The following is a 27,046-nucleotide window of genomic DNA, read 5'->3' on the forward strand; positions in this document are numbered from 1 at the left end:
ATATCAGTTGAATTGTTCATCAATACCGACCTTAGCTCAGTTGGTAGAGCGGAGGACTGTAGTTGTCGCAGATCATCCTTAGGTCGCTGGTTCGAATCCGGCAGGTCGGAAATTTTTTTCTTAAATATCAAAAACATCCTAAAAAGCAGTTTTTCTATTTTAAAAAAATATATAAAATCATTTTACATGAAGTTAAATTAAACATTATTAAGTCTCCTATCAATCAAACTCAGGTCCTGTCCAATAATCATCATAACAATCACACAGTTAATCTTTTATTAAGTCGACATAATGCTACCACATTAACGACTTAATAACAAATACTAATTCTTAATCCGAATTATAAAATATAAAATTTAAAACCAACGTAGATTTTGGAAGAATACTATCAAATTGGCCACGTTGAACTGACAAAGATAGCTCACCAACTCCGTCACCTCCATTATATGACAGCCACGGTCTCAACATCTAAATTTCGATTAATTCGGAGATGGTCAATTGGGTCCTAATAAGTTAACTACCAACCTGATAAGGAAATACTCGGTCAACATCGATCGGACCTGTGTCCGACCTCTATGCGGTGCGTAAACCGTTCCAATCTCTCAAAGAGTTAGCTCATCCACCGATCTCAATCGGATCATGCAATTACAATGATACTCATTTAACACGAATACGAGGGGATATACGGCATACACACTCGTCGTGCAAAAAGGCACATCCCAATGCTTAAAAAAGGGGTTTGGGAAGCATTATCGTGGAAGGAATAGAAATGTGGCCTTAAATATTGTGAGTCCACTACTGTTTGTCCTTGGCAGATTGGCCTCTGTTTTGTGTACTCCATTAAACAACTCAAGAGGGTTTCAGGTCCTTTGATCAGTGTTGCCAAGTGGGGTAGCAATCTCCTCATGATCCACAAACTGTGCTCTCTCTTCAGTGGGTCTATGTGCATTGGTTTGTCCACATCCATGTGCTCCGAGCCATAGGTTTTCTTTTATTTATTTTTTTTTTCTTCTTCTAAATTACTCTGTTTGGTTTCATCATGCACATCTTCCATTTTCTATCGATCGATTGATCAACTCAATGTGACGCGAGCTTTTCCTTGGGGGTCCACGGGCAATTTAACGTGACGCGAGCGTTCGGTTGGGTCTCATTGATACTCTTAAGATTTATGCACAAGTTCAAATACAAACAAAGAGATGTCCTTTTGCGTAAAGGAATTAGAGTGAAAGGCCTTTAAGTGATGAAAGTTTTCATATACAAAAAGAGAGACCTCTTTTCATGGGCACAGATGTCCGGATCATTTTTTTTGTCCAGGGGATGTGTCATTCATATTTGTGATCGGATCGTAGTCGTGATGCAGCCGTAAATTGTTACGATCCCTTTTTAAGTTCACCGTCCCCACCAGGTTATAGTTTTTGTTCGGAGCGGTTGGTCGAAGGCCGTCCGGAAACCTCCGGTGGTGGATAAATGGTCAGGTTATTAGGCGCCGAGCGAGAGTGTCCTCCAGGCGACCTTCGGTTGCTCGCTCCAAACAAAAACTATAACCTGATGGGGATGATGAATCCAAGAAGGGATCACAACCATTTGCGGTTGGATCACGATCACGATCCCCCCACAAATATGAGTGACATATCTCCTATACCATAAAAAATGGTCCAAGAGATCCTGCCTCACTTTTCACCTTATATGTTTCATATACAAAGAAAGACACCTCTTTTCACCTTTATATGTGAAAATAGCCATTATGCTAATTTAAATTAAAATATTTTAAGATTCACCCACGAACTCATTTTGAACATTAGGTGTGAATGAATCAAATATTCATTAACAAATTTGATATTAGACTGAGTAAGAAATTATTTATGTTAAAAAAAATAATTATAAAGCTTATTAACCAGCTAAATAATCTTTAAAATATAAAAGTTTTAAATAATCAAAAACTCAAATTATAGTGTCGTCATCCCCTAAGTCCCTTAGAAAATTATTTTTGGACGACGCTAAAGATAAGGACAATGTCTCTTCAATCAGGTTGCTTATTGTATTTTATTTAATGTGTTATGTTATTAGGGCAGCTGTAATGCTTGTTAATAGGGGGTGTTATAACACTCCTTGGTGTTAACACCCATTGTGGAGGGGTGTTATAACACCCTCCCACTTTGAACGTGTTCAAACAATTGAACGCGTTCAAAGTACAATTCTTGTACAGTGGGTGGACCAACCCTAATTTTTTTAATAATTGAATAAAATCTTAAAATTAGGAAAAATAAATAAAATGGGTAACTAATAAATAATAAAGATATTTTTAATAATATTATTATTCATTTAAATTTTATTTATTTAATATGATATAATTTTAAATGCACGGTGGGACCTATGAATAATGAATATTAACGTTAAAAAGAATGCGGGTGAGAGAGATGTTGTTATAACGACTATGTGGCAATGGACCCCATACTTTTTGATGAGGTGATCGGCGCTATAACACGGATGCATTACGGATGCTCTTATATCATGATTAATTAAAGAAACTAGATCCATACACATATTCTTGTATTTCCCAAGTTCTTATTTCGGATATTTATACTACTTAGGTTTTATAAGTTATAACACCCCCAATCTCGAAGTTCTCAAATTTTTATCCATCAATTCTTATGGCTTGGTTGAGTTGATTATTACATGGTAGAGTTATAGACTGAAGTAAGAGTCGAAGATTTGCGATGAATTAGGGAGAAATATGCTTCTATGACCTACTTAGTTTTTAAATTTATCTTTTTATCAATGATTGTGAGACTCACTGTATTAATCTTTCCATGCGATTATCTACTTAGTTTTCTAATTTACATTTTTACAAATGGTTGGGATACCACCTTCTACAGAAACAAATCTTTATCCATCAAAAGTGGGTGGCTGAGTGAGTGAGTGAGTGAGTGAGTCCTACTATAAACTTAAGCTCTTTCAAGGGCACCCCTGCCCTTTTTTATCGCTTTTCTTTCACTTCACTTGCTTTGCTCTGTTTTCGATCTTGTTTCTGCTCTGCTTTCCCCTGTTTTCTCTGGCGGCCATGAGGGAGGCCATAAGGTGCTGCATCGCCTGCATCCTGCCGTGCGGCGCCCTCGACGTGGTGCGCGTCGTGCACGCCAACGGCCGCGTGGAGGAGATCCGCGCCGCCGTGACCGCCGGCGACGTCATGCGGGCGCACCCCGACCACGTGCTTCGTCGGCCGCCCAACGGCGCCGAGGCCACCAAGGCCGTCACGCTGCCGCCGGACGCCGAGCTCGAGAGGGGCAGGATTTACTTCCTGGTGCCCGTCGAGACGACGGCGGCGGCGCGGAGGCGGAGGAAGGGGAGGAGGAGGAAGACGAAGGCGGCCGACAGCGACGGCGCCTCAGCGGCGGCAGCAGCCGGCAAGGCCATGCGCGACCTGAACGAGCGGTACCTATCGGAGATCCTGTCGGAGAAGGTGTCGACTGGGTACATAGAGAGGCGGCGCGGTCGGGTGGCCGTGTGGCGGCCGCACTTAGACAGCATCTCCGAAACCTCCATGGAGCTCTGAAACAGAGCACGGACCCTGTGATTTTCCTCCTATCGTTTGTTAATAATATCATAATCTTTAATTTTGTTGCTAAATTCAAGATTATGCCTACAAAATCATAGATTTACATTTGTCCATAAGAGAATAATGATCCAATTGATCTTTAATAAAATTATAATCTTTAATTTTGATGGATAAGAGAATAACGATCGAATTGATGTACATCTCCGATTGGGTCTAAACTAGCCAAGTTGATCGATCCCGAAACACTTATTTCTAAAAACTAGTCATAAAAAAAAAAGACACAAATAAATGAAAAAGCAGTGCCCCACTCCTTTCACTACTCTTTCTCTTCCTTTCTATCCCTCTTACAGTGTAGTATTTGTGGTTGTTGAATGTGGCAATGATTGATGGCTTCATTGGCCCCATTTTCTTTATGGGTCTCTCGTACTCTATTCTTCTATATTATACCATCATATTATGGGTATGATGCAATGACAAAGTATTTAGAAGATAAATAAGAGGATTAGAATTTAAATTTTAATATGAACTATTTTGAAAATTTATCCGATAAAAGAATTAAGAAGAAGATCGTCTATCTTTGTCTATCTTCAGATTAATCAAATGAAATTCAGAGACCTCAATTCCTATCTTTGCATGCTGATAGTGCTGGTACTCCCCTGCCATTTTAAAAATCAACCTTGGAGTTTTCTGGTCGCTTTCAGTTGTTGCACCGGACGACTATAAAATAAAATTTAAATAATAGACTTATCTAATCTATCGGGATTTTTTAGAATACTAGTTTGAATTGGAGAGCTCAAAGAGTCCAATCGAGTCAGCACCGAGTTGAGTAGAGTGGAGTCGAGTCGAGTCGAGTCGAGGCATTTGAGAGAGAGAACTGAGTCACATTGTTTAGGAGATTGAGCAAAACTCAGGCCAAACTGCTGAGCTTATCCAGCTGCTCCTGCTCCTGCTCCTGCTCCTGCCGCTGTGGGGAAAAAGAAAAAAAAGCAAGAAGGAGAAGAGAAGAAATCTTTCAATAGTAGCAAAGATAAAGTCGTTATCTTAGAGGCTTGCCGGCCCTACATACTTTGCAAAAAGAACAAATCACGAGTACTTATTCAAGTTTAGAATCAGCTTTTCTAAACCGAGGAAATCTTCCTCACTCAAGCTCATGTGTATATGGAATGGCCTCATGTGCACTGATCAAAAGCTGGGCTCACTGACTTCACTCATCCCTCCCTTTTGCCCTTCTGCCATCTTAATTTATCCTCAACTTTTTTGGCAAAAGCAGTGGGGATTGGTTCTACTTGCTGCTGCTGCACAAATGCATTCAAAATGAAGATCATTATACTCTGATATTCTGTATAGGTATTTTAAAAGATTCGAATTAAGATTTTTTTTTTAGATAATCAATCTTTAACCCAATTCGAATTCACATCCTTAGTCTTACCTCCTCTTAACATTTCTGATATTTTATATATCGTTGTACAATATGAATGACAACTTTAAAATATCTCAATTTAACAATAAAATAGATTCTTACATCAAACACCTATACAAATTTATCAACGAGATTTATTTACACCAATATGTCATTAGTCACGGAGGATAGGGATGGACTATATATTGAGAGATGGAGCATGCTAACATGGCCCAAATTTGGAAGTTGTGCACGTCAATGGAAGTGATGACGATACTTTTGTCCATTATTGTTGTAGTATTTTCAATATAAAATAATTTTAATCATGATTATAATAATATTAAAATAAAAATAATTATGATAATAAGTTTTTTTTTTTTTTTTTTTTGCTATGTTTCGCACACAGTGTGAGATTTGGGATTTCCTTCGTACCAAACCCTTCGGGAACTTTCCCGTCGATACGGTAGACGTAGATCTTCAGATTCTTTTCCATTAGTCCGGTCCCCACTTCCACTGGTTACATCTCTCTCTCTCTCCTTCGTACCCTAAAATACGACGCCACCGTAACCCTAAACTCCAGAACCCCTAAACGGCTAAACCCCAAATCCAACTGCATCTCCGCTCGATGACCCCAAACCGGGTCGCTGGCTGATCTGATACGGTCAAACCTCCCGCCCTTACCGGCTGTTCCCGGTGGCCGCCTCCCTCGTCTTTATTCCCCGCCCGCCATTAATTTAACTCGCCTCCCCGCCTTCCCCGTCAACCACCCAAAACCAACGGCGGTGAGACCCCGTCTCCCGCATGGACCCCGCGACAACGTCGCCGCACGGCGACTGCCCCTCGCTGGCTCGCTCGCATGCCCCTCACGTGCCTCCCCTCCCCTCGCCACCTGCCGCCCCCTCTCTCTTTCCGTCAGCTACACGACAACCGAATAAGAGAAGAGAAACCAAGGGGCGGCGGCGATCGGATCTGATCTAGATCTGGGGATTTGGATCTGATGGAGGGGAAGGAGGCAGGCGCTTCTCGGCCGGCGAACTCGGGCTTGCCGTACCGGGAGGATTGCTGGAGCGAGGGGGAGACGTCGGCGCTGGTGGACGCCTGGGGCGACCGTTACCTCGAGCTCAACTGCGGCCATCTCCGCCAGAAGCACTGGCAGGAGGTCGCCGACGCCGTCAACTCCCGCCGCGGTGCCACCGGGCGCCGCCAGCCTCGCACCGACGTGCAGTGCAAGAACCGGATCGACACCCTGAAGAAGAAGTACAAGGTGGAGAAGGGGCGGATCGGGTCCGGGTCGGGAGCCGCCGGCAGCCAGTGGCCGTTCTTCTCCCGCCTCGATGCGCTCGTTGGATCGTCGGCGTCTGCGGCTGCTCCCGCTGTGAAGAAGCGTCCTTTGTCGCCTCCGCTAGCCTTGCCGCTCCCGTACCAACGAAAGGGCGGGTCTTTGCCGGTTGCTGCGGCGGCCGCCGTCCGGCCATTGAATTTGAAGGACAAGCGTCCCACGGCGCCCTCCCTTTCTCTGGCGGACTCTATCTTCCAGCGGGCTGCTGCTGCTGCGGCAGCAGCGGAGGAGGACGATTACGAGGAATATGACGAGGACTTGGGATCGCCGTCTAGGTCTCCGGACAGATCTGGATGCGGATGGAAGAGACCTATAGGGGACGGAGATGGAATCCGTGAGCTTGCGAAGGCGATGGTGAGGTTTTCCGAGATATATGAGAGGGTTGAGGTGGAGAAACAGCAGCAGACGATGGAAATAGAGAAGAAGAGAATGGAGTTTGCCAAGGAGCTAGAGATCCGGAGGATGCAGATGCTTGTGGATTCACAGGTACAGCTTGTGAAGATTAAGCGTGCCAAGCGAGCTGATACCGGTGAGCTTGCTGACTTTCCTCCCTTCTTAACTTTTTTAACTGATTTTTATAAACTTTGTATTTGCTCTGTAGCCTCATGATGTTTTACTTTTCTTCATTATATCAAGACTTACTTCCTTTTTGTCATAGTTTAGATACAAACATTGATATTACACGCATCAGCACTCGGGGCCACTTGATCATTGATATCAAGTTATATTTTGTGTCTATAAGTGGTATTCATCATTAATTTTTCTTTAGCAATCTTGTTGAGTTGGTTACATTTAGGAAATAGGAAAAAGTGCAAACATTTATCTGTTTTATCCTTTGGTTCTTGTAGGGATCAAATTCAAATTAGTAGATAAGCTCTAGACAAAGCGAAAAAGCTTTCATTTTATATTTCATGGATCATGGTAACTTTAATGTTAACCTCACTCTATCCATATAATTTAGCAAAAATGAAGCAACTGTTGTTGTCAATGAATGCTCCAATAGAATTAGGATACTCATGGAAAAGTAAGAAGGCATTAGTTTCTATAGCTGTGCTAGCCTGAGTTATTTTTCTTCCCAATTGTTTAATAGGCATTGTTAAGGGTGGTTTGATTTCTAATCGTCGATGATAAAGTGACCATATATTGCTGCATAATATGTTGGCTTGCTACACCAGCATGGAATCAGTCATTTGAAAGTTTTCACAAATAAATGCCCTGCATGCTTACCTAAGCTTTGCTCTTCCTCATGCTCGTCAAGGAAATGTGCTAGTCTACTGTGCCAACTTTGAATGAGTCATTTGAATGTTTGAACTAATAAATGGTTGCATGCTTACTTCGGTTTGCTCTCTCCGATACTTGCCAGGGTAATGCCTTTCCCATTTCAATGTTAAGAACTAGGAATTCTTTCATGATTTCTCCTTTGAACGATGTTACTACTCCATGTTATAACAGATGGGCGTGCGGGAATTAGGAAAGTGAAAATGTACTAGTTTTAAATTTAAGGATCCAAGTCAGTTTATAAGATATATCATTCATTGCTGGCTCTAATAACTATTTGTTTTGTTATGCTTTTGATTTTCTAACAATAGCAGTTGTTCATGTAATATCTGATGACCACATCAATATGCTTGGTGTTAAGTTTGATTGATCACTAGTTGACTTGATTATCACCAGTGATATAATCATCTATAGAGCTCATTGCAAGATAAAATCCATATAACCAATTCTTAATAATTGGACTTCCCATTCTCATCTTTTGTTATTTATTGAGTGTATTTAACCAAAGAACCTAATTGATTGTTAGGAAATAATTTAATTTATACATTTATATTTTAAACACTTCCCTGATGTGTGAACTAGGGAATTAGACTAGACTTGGCTAAGCTCGACACATGTTACCTCGTAAATGGCTACTTAATTTTCCTAATTAAAGACAATACTGAGATACAAGCTTAGGATTTTCTTCTTTAAAACTATGATAAGTTTCGATTGAGTGATCACTTGTCTCCAAAGTTTAAGATGTTAGGAAGCAAGCCAATAACTCATTTATTACTTTGTTTTAGTCTTTGATCATGAGGAATCCTCACATCACATTGAATGAAAGATAATTGTTTGTCAGGGTGGCGGAAGGGACGAGGTTAAACTGTGGGAGTGCTGCTATAAGAATTCAAATCCTGATAGTTAACAAAAAGACCTCTGGATCTAGCTCGCTTACCACTAGACCAAGCAATTGTTGACCGATCCATTTATACTTTGTGATGACAAATTGGTTATGCTTCTCCATAAGTTGTAACTTCATCTTGTTATTTGCCTTACCAAGCTCGGTCAAAAAGTACTAAAAGAACTATTCAGATTGCCATTATCAACTCCACTATCTGAAGACCAGTTGATGCGTTCTCCTTAACTTGTAAATGTAGAATGGAACCAAAATTCCAGGTGCATGGAGAATTACATGTTTTTAACATTTGGCGGTTTATGGTCTTTATATAGTATACTATCTAAAGTCGGGATAAAATTTTTGTAGCTTGCAAGTGATCTCAAATAGTTAGGATAAACATGTGTTTTTATGATCACGATGATGATAGTGTCGTGTCCATTATCATGCGTGCTTACATTCAGATTTGGTCTATTATAACATCTCTTGGACTGTCATTATCATGTGTGCTTACGATAGTCCAATGGAATTTCAATGGCTGCTAGATTACTACATATTGTAAATGTTGTACTAGATTTGAACTATTAGATATGCCAAAATTATACTAGGTTTGTGTACTGACCTTTTTATGCACTATATCCCCAGATCTTACGATATTATAAACAATTATACGACAGAATCTCGGTATCTCGAGATGAAAATGCTCTTATTTCACATATGCTTTTGATTGTTGTTAAATCTTCATTCTTTGTTGTTGCTGCCTCATATATCTGTTGGATTGGTTATTGAATATTGTGCTTATACTGCTGTTGCTACAGATGGTTACATGGAGAATCTCGAGTAACTTGGACCCATGTTTCATCCATCTTCATCCTTGTGATCCAGGAGATCGATGAGACACCACAGCAACTGGTTTTTCTTCTCTTTTCAGCCGCCACTTAATTGTGTTATTTAAAGCTCATTATCTTAACGCTAGAAAGATGCTTTGTAACCATCATTTGTGTGTTTAGGAATCCAGTTTGCAGCGAATGTTCTGTCTCTAACACCATATGATTACGGAGTCAGATATAGTTGCAAGATTACTGGTGTCGTGACGACTCATCTAATTCAGTGTTTTTAAACAGGATCAGATTCAGTTATGCAAGTGATGACCACTGATCATGAATAAATGGCTCAGGAGAGGACTCCATACTTCAGGTATACCGACAATAAACTTATCAAGTCCTTTGCGATTCTATAGTGCCACTAATAGTTTAAACTTCTTGCATTCATAGTGTATTAGGTGTTGCCACTAAATACTTTGCCAAAGTGCTTGTCAAAGTTGTCACCAAGCAATTTAAGGATAATTGTTTGTTTGGTAGCATTTTAATGTGGACTAACTTTTCTACGAGTCTTTTTTTAATCTATTTGATGAAAATTGTTTAATAGCACTTCAAAGTCGTAAACTCAAAGGGTGCGTTTGGTTGGGGGTTATACTCGATAATCTTGATTATCCATCCAAAATTATCAACAAAAATTCTGTTTAATTTAGGTAATCGATGATTCCTGAATAATGTTTCATGTTCGACACCTTAGTAAAAGGGGTATACAATTGGGAATTAGAAAATTTCAAAAAATTGAGATTTTTTTTATTTTGGGGTTAACAATTTTTTTTTACCAAAAATATCATTTGATAAGAGAAAAACATAAAATTTTTTTAGAAAAAACGTAAAATAATAATAATAATAATAATATCCCTCCATACAATCTTGTATTCATTGATCATGTTTTCATAGGGATGCCCTGTTGTTAGATAGAGGGTGACAGATTTATTACAATTGGATATGGATCAATTTTTGATTGGTATATTTTCTTGGAAAAAATTTTTTTGGCACCCTTTAGGTATTTGACAATCAACTATAAGTTGATCCTGTGATTTATCTCCATTCACATAAGTTGGGACGAGCTGTGAGGAGAGTATAGGATGAACGTAATCATATTTTGTTATAATTATATTCATTTATCACATTAAAAAATGGGCGAGTGATTCCTGATCAAGTTGATAGAAAAATATTCTCTCACGTGATGATTTGCTTGATTTCTTGGTTTATTTTTTTATGTATAGTCATGGGGCTAGCTTTGTTTGATTTCTTGGTTTATTTTTTTTTATGTATAGTCATGGGGCTAGCTTTGGGGTTGAATTAGTGCTAGACATTTTTAGAAAATTGTACCCATTAGCCACAAATCCTACAAACCATTAAGATCACATGCTTAGGTCTATCTCAACCATTATTAGGGCCCTAGATAAAAAAAATTGTATTTTTAAAAATATAAATTTATAACATACTTGTTTATTATAAAATTTGTTTTTTTTAAATGTAAAGTTATTATTAAATGTTTATATTCAAATTTAGATAATAATTTTTCCGATCAAATTGTTGAATTATTTAATATTGTTTAAGATATTATTGAAAGATTTTATTAATTTTAATTAAAAATTAGTGAAGCTATATTAATCTTGAGGCATTATAGAAGTTGTATTTTCATGAGTATTTTATAAGTTATTATTAAAAAAAATTATTATTTTTATTAAATATCATATCTTTTTAAATTTTAACTATATTATTTTTTTTAAAAAAATGATTGTGCAAATAAATCTAAATCATTAATATTTATTGTTTTCAAAGATTCAAGCATTTTTCTTCTAGAAAGTTATCATCAAATGATTTTAATTTTTCTAAAATTATTTTCTATTTTTTAAATTATTCAAACTATTTTTAAGTTAAGAAATGACATCATCAATAATATAATTGAAGTAATTACTTAAAAAAAATAAATAAAATTTTTACCTCAGTTATATTCTCATCAATTTATTTATTTTTTTTAATTATATATTTTCATGAAATTTTGATTTCATCATAACAAATGTAAATATATTTTCTCAATAATCCTTTAAATTGATTTAATATAATAATAATGTTTGTAAAAATTTACTAATAGGATGAATTTAAGATGGTATTTATCACTTTATATAATTAAAAAAAAAAGAATAAATGAGGAATCCTATTTTTCTTAAAAAGGAGGAAGAAGAATGAGCGGAGAACGGAGATCTTCCATGAGAAAGGAAAAGGATGTGTAGATTTTATAGAATCAATATGTAAACCGAAGAGGCGATTAAGTTTTTAAAAATGAACTTTATATATATAAACAATTTTAATATAATTAATATTAAAAATATCTTAGGCTTGAATTCGTCCCTGCTTAGGTCAATGCCATAGAAAGAGTTAAAGCACAATTGTAGAGAACATGGGTAGGTCTCAACTTTTCCCCCTCCAATCATGTACTTAATTTGCAAAATCTAATGTGAAAATCTGTAACCCAATTTTTTTTCCTTACCTTGTCTTTATTTGAAACCGTTGATGTCGATTTGAAGTCCTGATGAAGAGAATTGATAGTTGTATTAGATTATCCGTCAATGTTAACTATAGGCGAATATGTTATGCCCAGGTAGCTTCTGGAGTATACAAACTGATCGTCGAGGCTAGTGTTCGACACTATCTCCGTAAACGATATTGCTCCGTTACGGTGCTTAACGGATTGTTGCAATTTGTTCCCAAGATACAACGACGACGAACGTCTCGGAATCGTAGCACAAGATGAGATGAATGTTTAAGGAAGAGAAGAGAGGATTGAGTGAATATTCCATCATCTGGAGGGTTCTATTTATACTGAAAGAAGAGGTTGAGTGTCCTTTGGGTGAGTGGATGTGTTCTTTGGGCTGGATCGATCTAGATCATCCATTCTGAAGGGTTGTAACCCTTCACCAAGCCCACTTCAATCTCATCCATCAGATCTGAGGAGTTGTGACCCTCAGATCCCGCCTATTGTCATCGGCCATCGGATCTGGATCCATTGATTCGATGCTTCAGATCAAGTCTCATCCCAAGCCGTCAGATCGTTACTCTTTACGATCCAACGCTCTAGATCGCATCACAAGCGATCCATCATACCTATTTGATCAACGTTGATCAACGGTAGCCATCCATTCCCTAAGTCAACTGTCCAGTCATCTCCCTTTGCCCACGAGGATGCTGCATAGGTACTGCCACGTCAGGTACGAGCCTGACACGTCACCTGGAGCATAAATTTAAGCTCCTCAATGCTCCTCGCGACGATGCGAAGTGCAAAGTGCGCCTACAATGCGTACGTGCGCACGTGGCGGGTGGCGGGCTCACAGGTGCGAGCACCTGCTCGCCCTGGGCTAAGGGAGCACCTGTCCTTTTATTTTTGTGTTAACTCCATTAACACATCTTCATTAATAAGTAGAGAACACACATCGAGAATTTCCGATGTGGGACTATTCTCCCATGCACTTTATTAATGAATAATAAATGTTATTTTGGGCCGATTTTAAACATTAATTTCTCATTCACCCTTAATCGGTTTTGAGCAAATTAATAGTCTAAATCTATCTACGCGAATCGTAGATTTCAATTTTGAAGTCAATTACGACTTTCAACAATTGATGGCTTCCTTCCTCAAAATCGTTTTGGTCCATTTAAGGCCCCAATATCCAACAATCCCCCACATGAATGGAAATTAATGCAATGCGTGTATGCATGCTGACACTTTACAAGAGTCCAATCGATAAGTCACTGCATCGGGAGAGGTAGCTTGTGGCTTTGAACCTTCCGTAGTGAAATGCTATCGAGTATACTAGGCTGCGCAGTGAACGTGATGTCTTGAACTGCTCAGCTGTTGGTGTATACTTAGACAATAACACCCACACAGAGATCTATCTCACCTACTTTAGGTTCTCATGGTTGGTTCCATTTCGGCCATGGATACCATCTTGGATTCATGAGTGTTTCATTGAAGCGGCCTGTCTTCACACTCATATAGGTGACACTTCTATCAAGAGTATCCTACCATACTCCACCTTATCAGGTATAGAAGTCACTAAAAGCATAAGCTTAACCTCACTACATGAGGTAGGATAGCACAAATTTATCCTAGGATTGGGATAGAGATAAACTATCTAATGTGCCGGACCACAACTTCTGAACCGTTGTCCCGTTGAACCAAGATCTTGGGATCTCCAGTCAACAAGGTTGGGTTACCGCTACAGTCGTTTTCAGTTGTAGATTTTTAATCTCATTCCTCTTGATGAACAGTATACTCGATCTCGACTCAACCCCTTCGTTAGAGGATCTGCCAAATTATCTTTGGACTTAACATAGTCGATTGCAATCACTCCATTCGAGATCAACTGTCTAATGGTATTATGTCTACGACGTATATGTCGTGACTTCCCATTATACATATTACTGCGTCCTTTCAATCGATTGACTATCACGAAGGATTAGTACAGCACGGTGTTTCATCCATTTAATATCGTCCAAGAAATTCGCGACCATTCAACTTCCTCACCGCTTTGTCTAGTACTATAAACTCGGATTCCATAGTTGATCGAACAATGCAAGTCCGCTTAGTGGATTTCCAAGATACTGCGCCCCCACCGATCGTGAATACATATCCACTAGTGGATTTGGAGTCTTTTGTCGATATCCAATTAGCATCACAATATCCTTCCAACATAGCGGGATATTTTCCATAATGTAATCCATAATTCATAGTATATTTCAAATATCGAGAACTCGCATCAATGCTTTCCAATGGGTGTCGTTTGGATTACTCTTAAAACGACTCATTTGTTGACCATACAGGCAATATCCGGGCGTGCGGTTTGTGAGATACATCAAACTGCCTATTATCCGAGAATATTCCAATGCGATATGGTCTCACCATGGTTTTTCGCTAAGTGTTGACTTAGATCCATAGGTGTTTTCACCGAGAGAGATCGTACGCATTGAATTTTTTCAATCAGATTCTACATAATGGGATTGTGTTAAACTATCCCTTCGATGTTCGAGAATTTTAATTCCCAATATAACATCTGCTTGACTCATATCTTCATATCAAAATTTCTGGTCAACATTTTTTTTGTAGTCATGATTACATCATGATTACGCCCATTATTAGCATGTCGTCTACGTATAGATGCACAATTACATAGTCTTCGTGTGTTTTGACATAAATGCATTTGTCACATTCATTTATTCTGAATTCGTTTGACGATTACTTTGTCAAATTTTTCGTGCCATTGTTTAGGCGCTTAAGTCCGTATAATGACTTAACAAGTCGACACACCTTTTTCTCATTTCAGAGCCATGAACCCTTGGGTTGCTCCATATAAATTTTCTTCCAACTCACCATTTAAGAACAGTCTTAACATCTATTTGATGTATTTCAAGGTCATACAGTCGCAATGGCTATTAGCACTCGTATGGGACGTAATCCTTGTCACCGGTGAGTATGTATCAAGTAATTAAGGCCTTCCTCTTGCTTGTACCCCTTGACTACAAGTCGGCCTTATACTTGTCAATTGATCCATCGACTTTATACTTACGTTTTAGTATCCACTTACAACCTAATGGTTTATTACCAGAAGGAAGGTCTACTAATTCCCAAGTATGATTATTCATGATAGACTCAATTTCACTATTGACAACTTCTTTCCACATTGGAGCATCGGGTCTAGAGAGAGCTTCACTTAATGTTCTTGGTTCCATTTCTGACATGAAAGTCATGAAATCTGGCCCGAACGATTTCTCAACTCTAGCCCGTTTGCTACGACGTGGCTCTTCACTTTGATCGTCAATAGTCCTTTTATAACAGCTAAGTTCGGTAACGTCATTTTTGTTTGAACTTCCGTTGTTATCACTTTCAACGTTTCCCTTTTTATTTGGGAATACGTTTTCAAAGAATATTGCATTCCGAGATTCTATGATTGTTCCCACATGTATATCAGGAATGTCTGATTTGTGAACTAGGAAACGATATGCACTACTATTATGGGCATATCCGACAAATACCGCATCGAACGTTTTAGGTCCGATCTTTACTTGCTTTGGTTTAGGTAATTCGACCTTTGCCAAGCACCCCCACACTTTCAGGTATTTGTACGATGGCTCGCGGCCTTTCCATAGTTCATATGAAGTTTTATCATTTTTCTTATGAGGGATTCTGTTGAGAATGTGATTTGCCGATAATATTGCTTCCCCCCACAAGTTTTGAGGTAAGCCTGAATTTATCAACAAGGCATTCATCATTTCTTTTAGTGTCCGATTTTTACGTTCGGCAACACCGTTTGATTGAGGTGAGTAAGGCGCCGTTGTTTGATGGATAATGCCAGATTCTGTACAAAATTCATCAAACGGTGCACCATATTCTCCACCTCTATCGCTTCGAATTATTTTAATTCGTTTGTCAAGTTGATTTTCAACTTCTGTTTTATAGGTTCTGAACGCCTCTAGGGCTTCGTCTTTACTTCTTAAAAGAAAGACATAACAGAACTTTGTGCAGTCATCGATAAAAGTAATAAAATATTTTTTACCTCCTCTAGTTTGCACAAATTTCAAGTCACATAGATCACTATGTATTAACTCTAGAGGAGTTGTTGTCCTTTCCACCGAATGAAAAGGTAGTTTCGTCATTTTCGCTTCCACGCACACTTCACATTTGTGTGTTCCGTCAACATTGACGTTTGGTAATAAATTTAATTTGACGAGACGTTTGAGAGTATTATTATGCACATGTCCGAGTCGATCATGCCATAAATTAAAACACTCAACAACATAGTGAAGCATTTATTTTATTACCATCAAAATTTGGAGTACAGGCATTACAACTATTTTGAATAGACCCTTTTCTAGGTACCCATTTCCTCGAAGACACCATTCTTCGTAGTACAAAGTTATCGATGGAACACTAGCCTAAATCGGCCTTGACCAATGCTCGAAACTAGGTTCTTACTGATGTCGGGAACATGAAGTACATCAATGAGTGTTAGCTCCTTTCCGGACGTCATCTTCAGAACAACCTTTCCGAGTCCAACAATTGGCGACATCGTGGAATTACCCATATAGAGCTTCCTGCCATTTATCGGAGTATACTTGGAGAACATCGCCTTATCGGAACAGATATGACGAGTTGCTCCAGTATCAATGAACCACTGCTTCGGGTTGGTATCCACCAAGTTGGCTTCAAATACAACCGCAGTGAGATCCAAGTCCTCAAGAGAGGTTGCGACATGATTCGCAGCATCCTTTGGCCCCTTGGTTGGCTTCTTTGGGCGTCTGCAGTCCTTGGACAGGTGTCCTGCCTTTCCACAGTTGTAGCAGGAGCTTTTGAACTTCTTTGCTTGAGCCTTCTTTTTGAACTGCTTCGGCTTTTTAACGTTCGGCTCGACCAGGTTGGACATTTCGTCTATAGTCCGCTTGGTTCCTCTGGAGTCGGATAACTTTCGATTATCCTCCTCTATTCGTAGCCTCAGGATCAGGTCTTACAGCCCTATCTCCTTTTGCTTGTGCTTTAGGTAATTCTTGAAATCCTTCCATGACGGAGGGAGCTTCTCAATTACCGCAGCAACTGCGAATGTCTCGTTCAGCTTCATGCCTTCGGCGTCCAGATCATGCAGTATTAATTGCATATTTTGGACTTGAGATGAGACGCTTTTTGAGTACACCATCTTGAAATCCAGAAACTGACAGACGGTGAATTTCTTCAATCCAGCATAAAATAACATCTTCTGCTGCCATCTTTTGAAGTCGGTTCCGGTGAATTTCTCCGGCTTTTCTCCGTGCGGAATGACGGTCGGTACGGCCGTCGGAATGTCGTTGGTAGCCATATCAGTTTGCACGAAATATCGTTTACGACTGTTATGCCCGGGGTAGCTTCTGGAGTATGCAAATCGTCGAGGCTAGTGTTCGACACTATCTCCGTAAACGATATTGCTCCGCTACGGTGCTTAACGGATTGTTGCAATTCGTTCCCAAGATACAACGACGATAAACGTCTCGAAATCGTAGCACTCCGACTTCCGAGACCAGCGAACCTTCTAGTAGACTTCTTGGACTCTTGAATGCACAAGATGAGATGAATGCTTGAGGAAGAGAAGAGAGGATTGAGTGAATATTCCATCATCTGGAGGGTTCTATTTATACTGAAAGAAGATGTTGAGTGTCCTTTGGGTGAGTGGATGTGTTCCTTGGGCTGGATCGATCTAGATCATCCATTCTGAATGGTTGTAACCCTTCACCAAGCCCACTTCAATCTCATCCATCAGATCTGAGGAGTTGTGACCCTCAGATCCCGCCTATTGTCATCGGCCATCGGATCTGGATCCATTGATTCGATGCTTCAGATCAAGTCTCATCCCAAGCCGTCAGATCGTTACTCTTTGCGATCCAACGCTCTAGATCGCATCACAAGCGATCCATCATACATATTTGATCAACGTTGATCAACGGTAGCCATCCATTCCCTAAGTCAACTGTCCAGTCATCTCCCTTTGCCCACGAGGATGCTGCATAGGTACTGCCACGTCAGGTACGAGCCTGACACGTCATCCGAGTGCCACGTAGGCACTGCAATGTCAGCGAAGTGCAAAGTGCGCCTATAAAGCGCCCATTGCGCCAATTGCGCGTGCGCACGTGCGCACGTGGCGGGCTCACAAGTGCGAGCTCCTGCTCGCCCTGGGCTAAGGGAGCACCTGTCCTTTTATTTTTGTGTTAACTCCATTAACACATCTTCATTAATAAGTAGAGAACACACATCGAGAATTTCCGATGTGAGACTATTCTCCCATGTACTTTATTAATGAATAATAAATGTTATTTTGGGCCGATTTTAAACATTAATTTCTCATTCACCCTTAATCGGTTTTGAGCAAATTAATAGTCTAAATCTATCTACGCGAATCGTAGATTTCAATTTTGAAGTCAATTACGACTTTCAACAATTGATGGTTTCCTTCCTCAAAATCGTTTTGGTTTACCCTAATATCCAACAGAATATTGTATGAACGGATTACTTGTCTTTGTTTGTATCTAAAATATATCTACGCATGTGTTTTAGTTTAAAATTATTTGAGGGAGAAAATCAACTTGAATTATGAGAGCTTAAAGAGTTCAAATTTGACTTTAATTTGTATTTCGTAAGTATATTGGTTATTTAATTTTAAAAATTTAAAATTGTTTCGCTCTCACAACCATTATTACTATTATTTATTAAAAATGTTAAACTTTAAAGAATTTAGAAAGAAAACTCATCATTTTTATCCAAAAAAGAATTGTAGCTCTTTACAGTTATTCACTACTTCAAACAACCAACCATAAAATATTTTAACTTACGATTTCAAACTGTTTATTTAAGGAGATCAACTAATTTGTTTAGCAAGAAGGGAAGGAAAGGAAAGGAAAACCATATTCTTTTCTATGATCCTTGATTTGTGGACAGTTGACAAAATTCACCTTGAAAGTTTACTCACCATCATTTTTTTTAAAAAAAAATTTATTTAAGTGCCCTTTAATTTGCTCACTAAATTCTATTTTTTTAATAATTTTGATGGCTAATTGATTTAGAGATAGATGGTCTTTTCTATCTATTAAATTTAGAACATAACTTATGCTTACTTATAAATTGACTTTTAAGATATTTATTTTATTTAGAATTTAAATTGTCATCCTTTTTATGGGTCCGAGTGCTTGACAACTAGATCATATTCGTAGGGGTTGTTTGCTAATTTTTGTTATTGGCAATTTTATTTTTTTTATAAAATTGGCTTTGATTAATTCTTTAGTTGTGATTCGAACTATGATACTTGATTAATTTGATTAACGCTTTGTCATTTCATCGAAGAAAATTCTTCTTTTTTTTCATGTGACAACTAACTTCCCTTTCTCTAGCTCTACTCCGTTCAAATTCCGCTTAACTAAACACAACATTACAAAATTGGCTAAGTCAACTAAACTTGCCATTTTGCAAAAGAGCTCGCAAAGCGATAAGGAATATTCCCAATAGGATCGATCGATCGATCTCTTGTTTATATTATCACCTTTGACTTTAATAATAACAATAATATATAATATGATCACATAAGGCATCAAGTTCCGCAATTCGAGGCGTGGAAAATATGAAATTCTCCACTGTTTCTCATTTTGACTTTGAATTCAAAGATGCTCCACTTTCACTCAGATCCACAGATCGATCAAAGGAGTTTTCCACTTCTAATATTTACCACAATTTACAAGGAACTCTAGTCAATAGATAGCCCAGTCCACTTATCACAGTTAAACACCTTTGATAATATAAATATATAGTTGTTTAATTAGATTTTAAAGTATTATTTATATATATATATATATATATATATATATATATATATATATATATATGAATTGCAGTCATTGTTGCTGGTCTTCTTTGGCTTCTTTGCGTAGAAAATCAATGGAACAGGAGAGCAAAATTTGCGTGATGGATCTGCAACTTGGATTGCGACGCATCCTTTCGGCCGGGATGACAAGTCTGATGAAGAAGTCTCTTGAAGCATCTTAAAAGGAGATTCCGATTACGAGGAGCTTTAATTTTAAGCATGTTTTGTGCACTCTGTCTAAGTTGTTTAGAACACGATACCATGCTAATCATTTAACTTTATGCGTCACGATATTCGTCTTCTTCTACAAGATACATGCCATTTTGATAGTACTCCATGAGTGACCACAGAATCTACTAATTGTTAAGGTGATTCAAATTTGGGTAATAAAATTACGAGTGACATTTTTAAGTAATTATTTAATTGTTTTTATTGCTAATTTGGGTGGTTGGTGTCTCACATCATGCCACGTTGCTTTACACACGTTTGGCTGATATTTCTTTTGGATTTGATTTTACTGATTGAGCGAAGAGTGATCGATGACACATTTGGCGTCGTGTCATTTAAATGATTAAATATGTTGATAAGGAGTGAGGATCATTAAGAAGACGATAAGCTATCTAATTGAGCACGCATGGAATCCGACATCAAGCATGACGTTCGCTTTAGACAATTCAATTTTGCCTTCATTTCATCATATTGTAGACATGATCATAATTAAGTGGCCTGTCAATTTATCCCTACGTCAATACGAAGGAGATAGACGTGATCATAGTTAATGAACTAAGACGATGCGCTTATTTCTAACCTCTAATTTTGTTTGTAGAGGTTACACCATTTATTCATGCTATTGATGATTTGCACGCAAGCTCATGGTATTTGCGAACTTGTAGTCACTATAGGTGATTCATGACCTACTTGTGAGCCCATAGTGTTTGTCCAATCATATTGAGTCTATTATATATAATTTCTATAAAATTCATAGCTATAAAATCACATAATAATAATTTTATCATTACACCCAGATTTTTCATCTATTTATTAAATAGATAAGTAATTCAGAAAAAGTTTAAAATTCTCATCAGTAAGGCTTTTTATAATTTTTTTTGAAATTTTTTGCTTAATTTTAAAATAAAATAATATCCTAAATAAATTAAAATAACATATTTATCATTTAAACAATATAGTATTATGTATATTTTTTGTCATTTGGTGGTAGCAAATAGCAAAAACAATCATTCTACTGTTTTGGAGATATTTTGTAAAAAAAAAAAAGAAAAAAAAAGAAAGTATATTCTCTTTTGATACTTCTCATATTGTTTGACTAGAAGAATAAATAAAACCCAATATTTATAACATAATAATTACATTTTCATTTGAATTTATTTTTATTTATAATGTTTGATTGCCAAATGCCAAATAATAGCAGTAATTTCATTTTTTTATATGTTTTTAATAGCTCGAGCTGTCGATTAATAGTGTCAGTTCTTTTTCTATAAATAGAACCCAGCGAAGGCAGTGGTTGCGCATCGCGTCGTCGCTGCTTCCCCCCTCGCTGCACGCTTGTCCTCGATCCCTCGTGAAGACGATTGCAGAAGAAAACAAGGGTTTCTTCGCAGGCAGCCGTCCCGCGCGCCTTGCTTGCGCTTTCTCTGTGGCGGTGCATAGTTTTTGACCGGCGTGAGTAGATCGGAGGTAGAGATGTCTAAGTTGGAGAAAATGGCATCCATTGATGCCCACATGAGGCTTCTTGCCCCAGCTAAGGTATCCGAGGACGACAAGTTGGTCGAGTACGACGCGCTCCTCTTGGATCGCTTCCTCGACATCCTTCAGGATCTCCACGGCGAGGAGATCAGAGAAACGGTATTCTCACTCTGTTTGTGTTGTTCGGTGTTTCGGTTTGTTTGGATCTTTGATTTCTCTTTCGGGTCATAGGTAGTATCTGCGAAAAAAATGGATTTTTGGTGGACTCTGACTGATTGATTTGTCGGAAGGGGTGGTAACCATCTGGAATTTTCTTTTTCTTTTCCTTTTCCTCGACGATTCTTATGCTGATCCATTCAGGTTTTCTCCGTGGAGTAGTAATTGTTGTTCCTTTCTTCGATTTATTTGATGGGTTTGTAGATCTGACTTTTGTAACTAGATTATTTCGCACATAGTGTAGGAACCACAAAAATAACGCCCTAGTGGCGAAGAAGCTTTCTCACACAAGGTTCTATATTGTTGCCCTAGCATTCATATTCTTTGGTATTCACTATTTGATTTGATTATTGAATCTTGTTTTTATTTAGACCTAAAGGAGCTAGATGATCTTTATTGATAGAAGATTGGACTCTCTGCTTGTTTGTGTTGGTATCAGGTTCAAGAGTTGTATGAGCTTTCTGCCGAATATGAAGACAAGCCCGAGCCCCAGAAGCTAGAGGATCTGGGGAAAGTGCTTACTAGTTTGGATGCGGGTGATACCATCGTGGTCACAAAATCATTCTCGCACATGCTTAACTTGGCTAATTTAGCTGAGGAGGTTCAGATAGCCTATCGCAGAAGGACCAAGCTGAAAAAGGGAGATTTTGTTGATGAAAATTCTGCAACCACTGAATCAGACATAGAGGAAACACTTAAGCGACTTGTGGTGGTCCTGAAGAAGTCCAAAGAAGAGGTATTTGATGCTTTGAAAAATCAGACAGTTGATTTGGTATTGACTGCACACCCAACACAGTCAGTCAGAAGATCCTTGCTTCAGAAGCATGCAAGGTTTGTGTAGCTTATCAATTACTATATACATTTTATAATTCATTTTGAGATACTTGCCATGATCTTGTTTGATTGCCCAGTTAGTATTGGGAAATATTTCTTTTTACTCACTATATATCCGCATTGCAAATACTTAAAAGATGTATCTTCTAAGTCTTAGTAATTTCTTATCTCTATCATTCTGGATGTTTTATGGTTGCTTAACTATGATGAGCTTAAGTGAAACGAAGTTGGTAACTTTAGGAGTGGAAGCGCAAAGAAAACTGGTGTCTTACTTATCATTTGTGATATATATGATTTATTCAGGATTAGGAATTGTTTGACTCAGCTGAATGCGAAAGATATTACTCCTGATGACAAGCAAGAGCTTGATGAGGCTCTTCAGAGAGAGGTAATCTCCATCATATCATGCTTGCATAACTTCACCGTATAATGAATGCATAAACTCCATTGGACAGGTTTAATATTTTGAAACAATTTATATTTAAGTTGAAACACCTTCAATCTTCTAATGGTCGAAGTTTCTCTTTTGACTTCCTCGATTGCTTCTCTTTTCTTCACTATCAGCCCATAATTGCATTTTTGACTCTTGGTTACTTATTAAACTACCTTCTAAGATTATCTTTGAAGTATGACAATTACTATTTAATTGATGTGATTGTATAGATTCAAGCTGCATTCAGAACTGATGAAATCAAAAGAACTCCCCCAACTCCTCAAGATGAAATGCGTGCCGGAATGAGCTATTTCCATGAAACCATATGGAAGGGTGTACCCAAATTCTTGCGTCGGGTTGATACAGCACTGAAAAATATTGGGATAAATGAGAGAGTGCCCTATAATGCGCCTCTTATTCAGTTTTCATCTTGGATGGGTGGTGATCGCGATGGTAAGCTGTTTTACTGATTTTAGATGAGTCTTACATTCATTGTCCTAATACTTGACTATAATGCACATGACCTAACTCCTGAACATGTAAGAACTTGGCTGCATCGTTCTTATAAACTTCTTGTGAATTTAGGTAACCCGAGAGTTACTCCGGAAGTGACAAGGGATGTTTGCTTGTTGGCCAGAATGATGGCTGCAAACTTGTACTATGCACAAATTGAAGATCTGATGTTTGAGGTATTAACTGATCTTATTTTGTTTACTTGAAAATGTGATGTTTTATGCCTTCACAAGTTATTGATGACTTATTTTATTGCAGTTGTCTATGTGGCGCTGCAACACTGAACTTCGGGTGCGAGCTGATGTGCTTGACCGGTCCTCGAAAAAAGATGCAAAGCACTACATAGGTACTATTTATTTATTGATATATCTCTGTGGACATTCAGGTTCATTTAAGCTTTTGTAACTTGTAATTTGCTTCCATTTGTTGTTCAACAGAGTTCTGGAAGCAAGTTCCTCCAAATGAACCTTACCGCGTTGTTCTTAGTGATGTCAGAGATAAATTATACAGCACACGTGAGAGGTCCCGCCATTTACTTTCAAATGGATACTCTGACATTCCTGAGGAAGCAACTTTCACCAATGTTGAACAGGTGCTATACTTCGGCTCAAATTAGCTGAAATACTTGCCTGTGCAATTTTTCCAACTTTTCCATTGTCCTAACTTTTGCAATGTCTTTCTTGCAGTTTTTAGAGCCTCTTGAAGTCTGCTATCGATCACTCTGTGACTGTGGCGATAGATCAATTGCTGATGGGAGCCTTCTTGACTTTTTGCGCCAAGTGTCAACCTTTGGCCTGTCTCTTGTTAGACTTGATATTAGGCAAGAATCGGACAGGCATACTGATGTTGTTGATGCTATTACTAAACACTTGGGAATTGGATCCTACCGTGATTGGTCTGAGGAGCAACGTCAAGAGTGGCTATTGTCGGAACTTAATGGAAAACGCCCTTTATTTGGGATTGACTTACCGAAGACAAATGAAGTTGCAGATGTTTTGGACACATTCCATGTCATAGCAGAGCTTCCTTCGGACAACTTTGGGGCTTACATCATTTCAATGGCAACTGCTCCATCAGATGTCTTGGCCGTCGAGCTGCTGCAGCGTGAGTGCCATGTGAAAACTCCATTGAGAGTAGTACCATTGTTTGAGAAACTTGCAGATCTTGAGGCTGCTCCAGCAGCTTTAGCCAGACTTTTCTCAATAGATTGGTACAGGAACAGAATTAACGGGAAGCAGGAAGTTATGATTGGATACTCAGATTCAGGGAAGGATGCCGGTAGATTTTCTGCAGCCTGGCAGTTATATAAAGCTCAAGAAGACCTTATAAAAGTTGCCAACAAGTATGGAGTAAAACTAACCATGTTCCACGGGCGAGGTGGAACTGTTGGAAGAGGTGGTGGCCCTACTCATCTGGCTATCCTATCTCAGCCGCCTGATACAGTCCATGGATCTCTTCGTGTTACGGTTCAAGGTGAAGTTATCGAGCAGTCATTTGGAGAAGAACATTTGTGCTTCAGGACACTCCAACGTTTCACAGCTGCTACACTTGAACATGGAATGCATCCCCCCATCCCTCCCAAGCCAGAATGGCGTTCATTGATGGATGAAATGGCTGTTCTAGCTACAAAGGAATATCGATCTATTGTCTTCCAAGAACCACGTTTTGTCGAGTATTTCCGCCTAGTGAGTAATCTAACTTTGGTACTTTATCATTCACATGTACTTGGCATGTGAGAGGCTTCATCAACATCTTTTACTTCCCTATAATGCAATTCTTGTTACAACTGACAGGCTACACCTGAGCTGGAGTATGGTAGGATGAACATAGGTAGCCGACCGTCTAAACGAAAGCCGAGTGGGGGCATCGAGTCACTTCGTGCAATTCCTTGGATATTTGCATGGACACAAACACGGTTCCATCTACCAGTGTGGCTTGGCTTCCGTGCAGCTTTCAAGCATGTCTTGCAAAAAGATGCCAAGAATCTTCAAACCCTTCAGCAAATGTACAACGAATGGCCCTTTTTCAGGGTCACCATTGACTTGGTAGAGATGGTTTTCGCTAAGGGAGATCCTGGAATAGCTGCTTTATATGATAAATTGCTGGTTTCCGAAGATCTGTGGAAATTCGGGGAAGAGCTAAGGGCCAACTACAACGAAACAAAGCAACTTCTTCTTCAGGTGCAAATGCAATGTTCTCTCTTAAGTTTGTTCATGAACAAGCAAAAAGTGGTGCCATGTTTGGTTTTGTTAATTCTTGTGTGCCGTCTTGTAGGTTGCTGGGCACAAAGATCTGTTGGAAGGGGATCCATACTTGAAGCAGAGGTTACGTCTGAGAGACGCATACATCACGACTCTGAATGCTTGCCAAGCCTACACCTTGAAGCGAATCAGGGACCCGTCCTACCATGTCAATGTGAGGCCCCATCTCTCGAGGGAGATTACAGAGTCCAGCAAACCCGCCGCGGAGTTGGTGAAACTCAACCCAAGCAGTGAGTATGCCCCTGGTCTGGAGGACACCCTCATCTTGACCATGAAAGGAATTGCTGCCGGAATGCAGAACACTGGTTGAATTATGAACTCGATGTCGTCCCGATAAATAAGGCATTGGAAGCTTCTCTTTCTTGTGGAAGCTAATTCGCCACAGCAGCATTGAGGCTATCGTCGATTTCTTAAGGATTGTCCGAAATGCTTTTCGCCATTGTTGCCTAATCAAATATAGTAGCTTCCTTACGAAGCAAACCGCAAAAACTCTTTCCTTTCTTACAATGTGTTTCCTGAACTTGTTAATGTTTTGAATCGGATGATGTTCCGTCTCCAATGAACTGTATTTTTACTATATTTTTTCACATTCGTTGTGTTTATCATTACCCAAATCTTTATACCAAATGAACTTTTATACCCGATTATGTCAATAAAATTTTACTTTTATGGTGTAAGGGTTAAGTTATAGTATTAAGTATAAAAAATTAAATTATTTTTTTTTTTTTTTTTGGATATGCGGCATAAAATAGTTAGAGTATCATCTCTCTCTATATCAAGATGATATGGTGCTGAAACAACCCTAAGTTTTTTTTTTCCCACACATCATATAACATTCCAATAAATAATAAAATTATTTATAATTAATAAACCAGTCATACATCCTGGGGATCTTAATTGAAAACTACTTTATTCTCTCTAAATCATAAACATTGTTTATTTATTCTTTATGTGGAATCGGAAGGTCTTCAGGAGTGTACTGTCCAGCCCAGTCTGGTCAAGGGTCCAGGCCTCCAACGTCTTCCGTTTCTACACTTGCCACAAACCAAACCTAGTGAGTTTAACTCAGCACCTCCAAACCATAGCAGCAAAATTCCTTAACTAGTTGCATACATCATTAAATCTACCTTTACTTGGAACTTGTTGTCAAGCATACAAGTAAGCATACATATAAACATTTTTCCATAAAACATTAAACTATTAGTATCACATAACATTATTTTGAGTATCCTTCAATCATTACATTATGAAGCATTTTCCTTTAGCATTTATCATATATCATTCTTAGGTGGAGATATATTAGTCATCCTTTATCCTTTATCCTTTGTTCGATTGATCAATTTGTTTAACCAAGGTACCAAGTGACGGGGCGTCAACAACTC

At 38.6% G+C, this 27,046-nt stretch overlaps 3 protein-coding genes and 1 non-coding gene across 6 annotated transcripts; all 4 read left to right on the top strand.

Moving 5' to 3' along the window:
• The first annotated feature begins 25 nt into the window (after positions 1 to 25).
• On the top strand, positions 26 to 110 carry TRNAY-GUA. Its single transcript is given in 2 exon segments — positions 26 to 62; positions 75 to 110. It is a non-coding gene; the product is annotated as a tRNA-Tyr (tRNA).
• A 2,839-nt stretch (positions 111 to 2,949) lies between these two features.
• LOC121983201 lies at positions 2,950 to 3,648 on the top strand. The gene has a single exon (XM_042536157.1). It carries the CDS (start codon positions 3,062 to 3,064, stop codon positions 3,551 to 3,553), a length of 492 nt encoding a protein of 163 aa, XP_042392091.1. The 5' UTR covers positions 2,950 to 3,061; the 3' UTR covers positions 3,554 to 3,648.
• A 1,846-nt stretch (positions 3,649 to 5,494) lies between these two features.
• LOC121981603 (trihelix transcription factor ASIL1-like) lies at positions 5,495 to 9,839 on the top strand. 3 transcript variants are annotated; one of them, XR_006111882.1, is made up of 3 exons: positions 5,502 to 6,823; positions 9,268 to 9,361; positions 9,574 to 9,839. XR_006111882.1 is itself a non-coding variant. In XM_042534203.1 (2 exons), exons 1-2 carry the CDS (start codon positions 5,953 to 5,955, stop codon positions 8,434 to 8,436), a joined length of 894 nt encoding a protein of 297 aa, XP_042390137.1. In that variant the 5' UTR covers positions 5,495 to 5,952; the 3' UTR covers positions 8,437 to 8,793. The 3 variants fall into 3 exon arrangements, 2 of the variants coding, with proteins under 2 accessions (XP_042390137.1, XP_042390136.1); XM_042534203.1 differs by lacking the exons at positions 9,268 to 9,361; positions 9,574 to 9,839 and adding an exon at positions 8,414 to 8,793 and having other exon boundaries at positions 5,495 to 6,823; XM_042534202.1 differs by having other exon boundaries at positions 9,268 to 9,839.
• An 11,377-nt stretch (positions 9,840 to 21,216) lies between these two features.
• Positions 21,217 to 26,303, top strand: LOC121981604 (phosphoenolpyruvate carboxylase, housekeeping isozyme). The gene is made up of 10 exons (XM_042534204.1): positions 21,217 to 21,566; positions 22,063 to 22,454; positions 22,761 to 22,845; positions 23,121 to 23,343; positions 23,476 to 23,579; positions 23,662 to 23,749; positions 23,841 to 23,995; positions 24,090 to 25,088; positions 25,197 to 25,583; positions 25,678 to 26,303. The coding sequence occupies exons 1-10, from the start codon at positions 21,405 to 21,407 to the stop codon at positions 25,972 to 25,974; spliced, it is 2,892 nt and encodes a 963-aa protein (XP_042390138.1). The 5' UTR covers positions 21,217 to 21,404; the 3' UTR covers positions 25,975 to 26,303.
• Positions 26,304 to 27,046: the final 743 nt, after the last annotated feature.

This window comes from Zingiber officinale, chromosome 5A (assembly GCF_018446385.1).
Source record: "Zingiber officinale cultivar Zhangliang chromosome 5A, Zo_v1.1, whole genome shotgun sequence".
Taxonomy (NCBI): domain Eukaryota; kingdom Viridiplantae; phylum Streptophyta; class Magnoliopsida; order Zingiberales; family Zingiberaceae; genus Zingiber; species Zingiber officinale.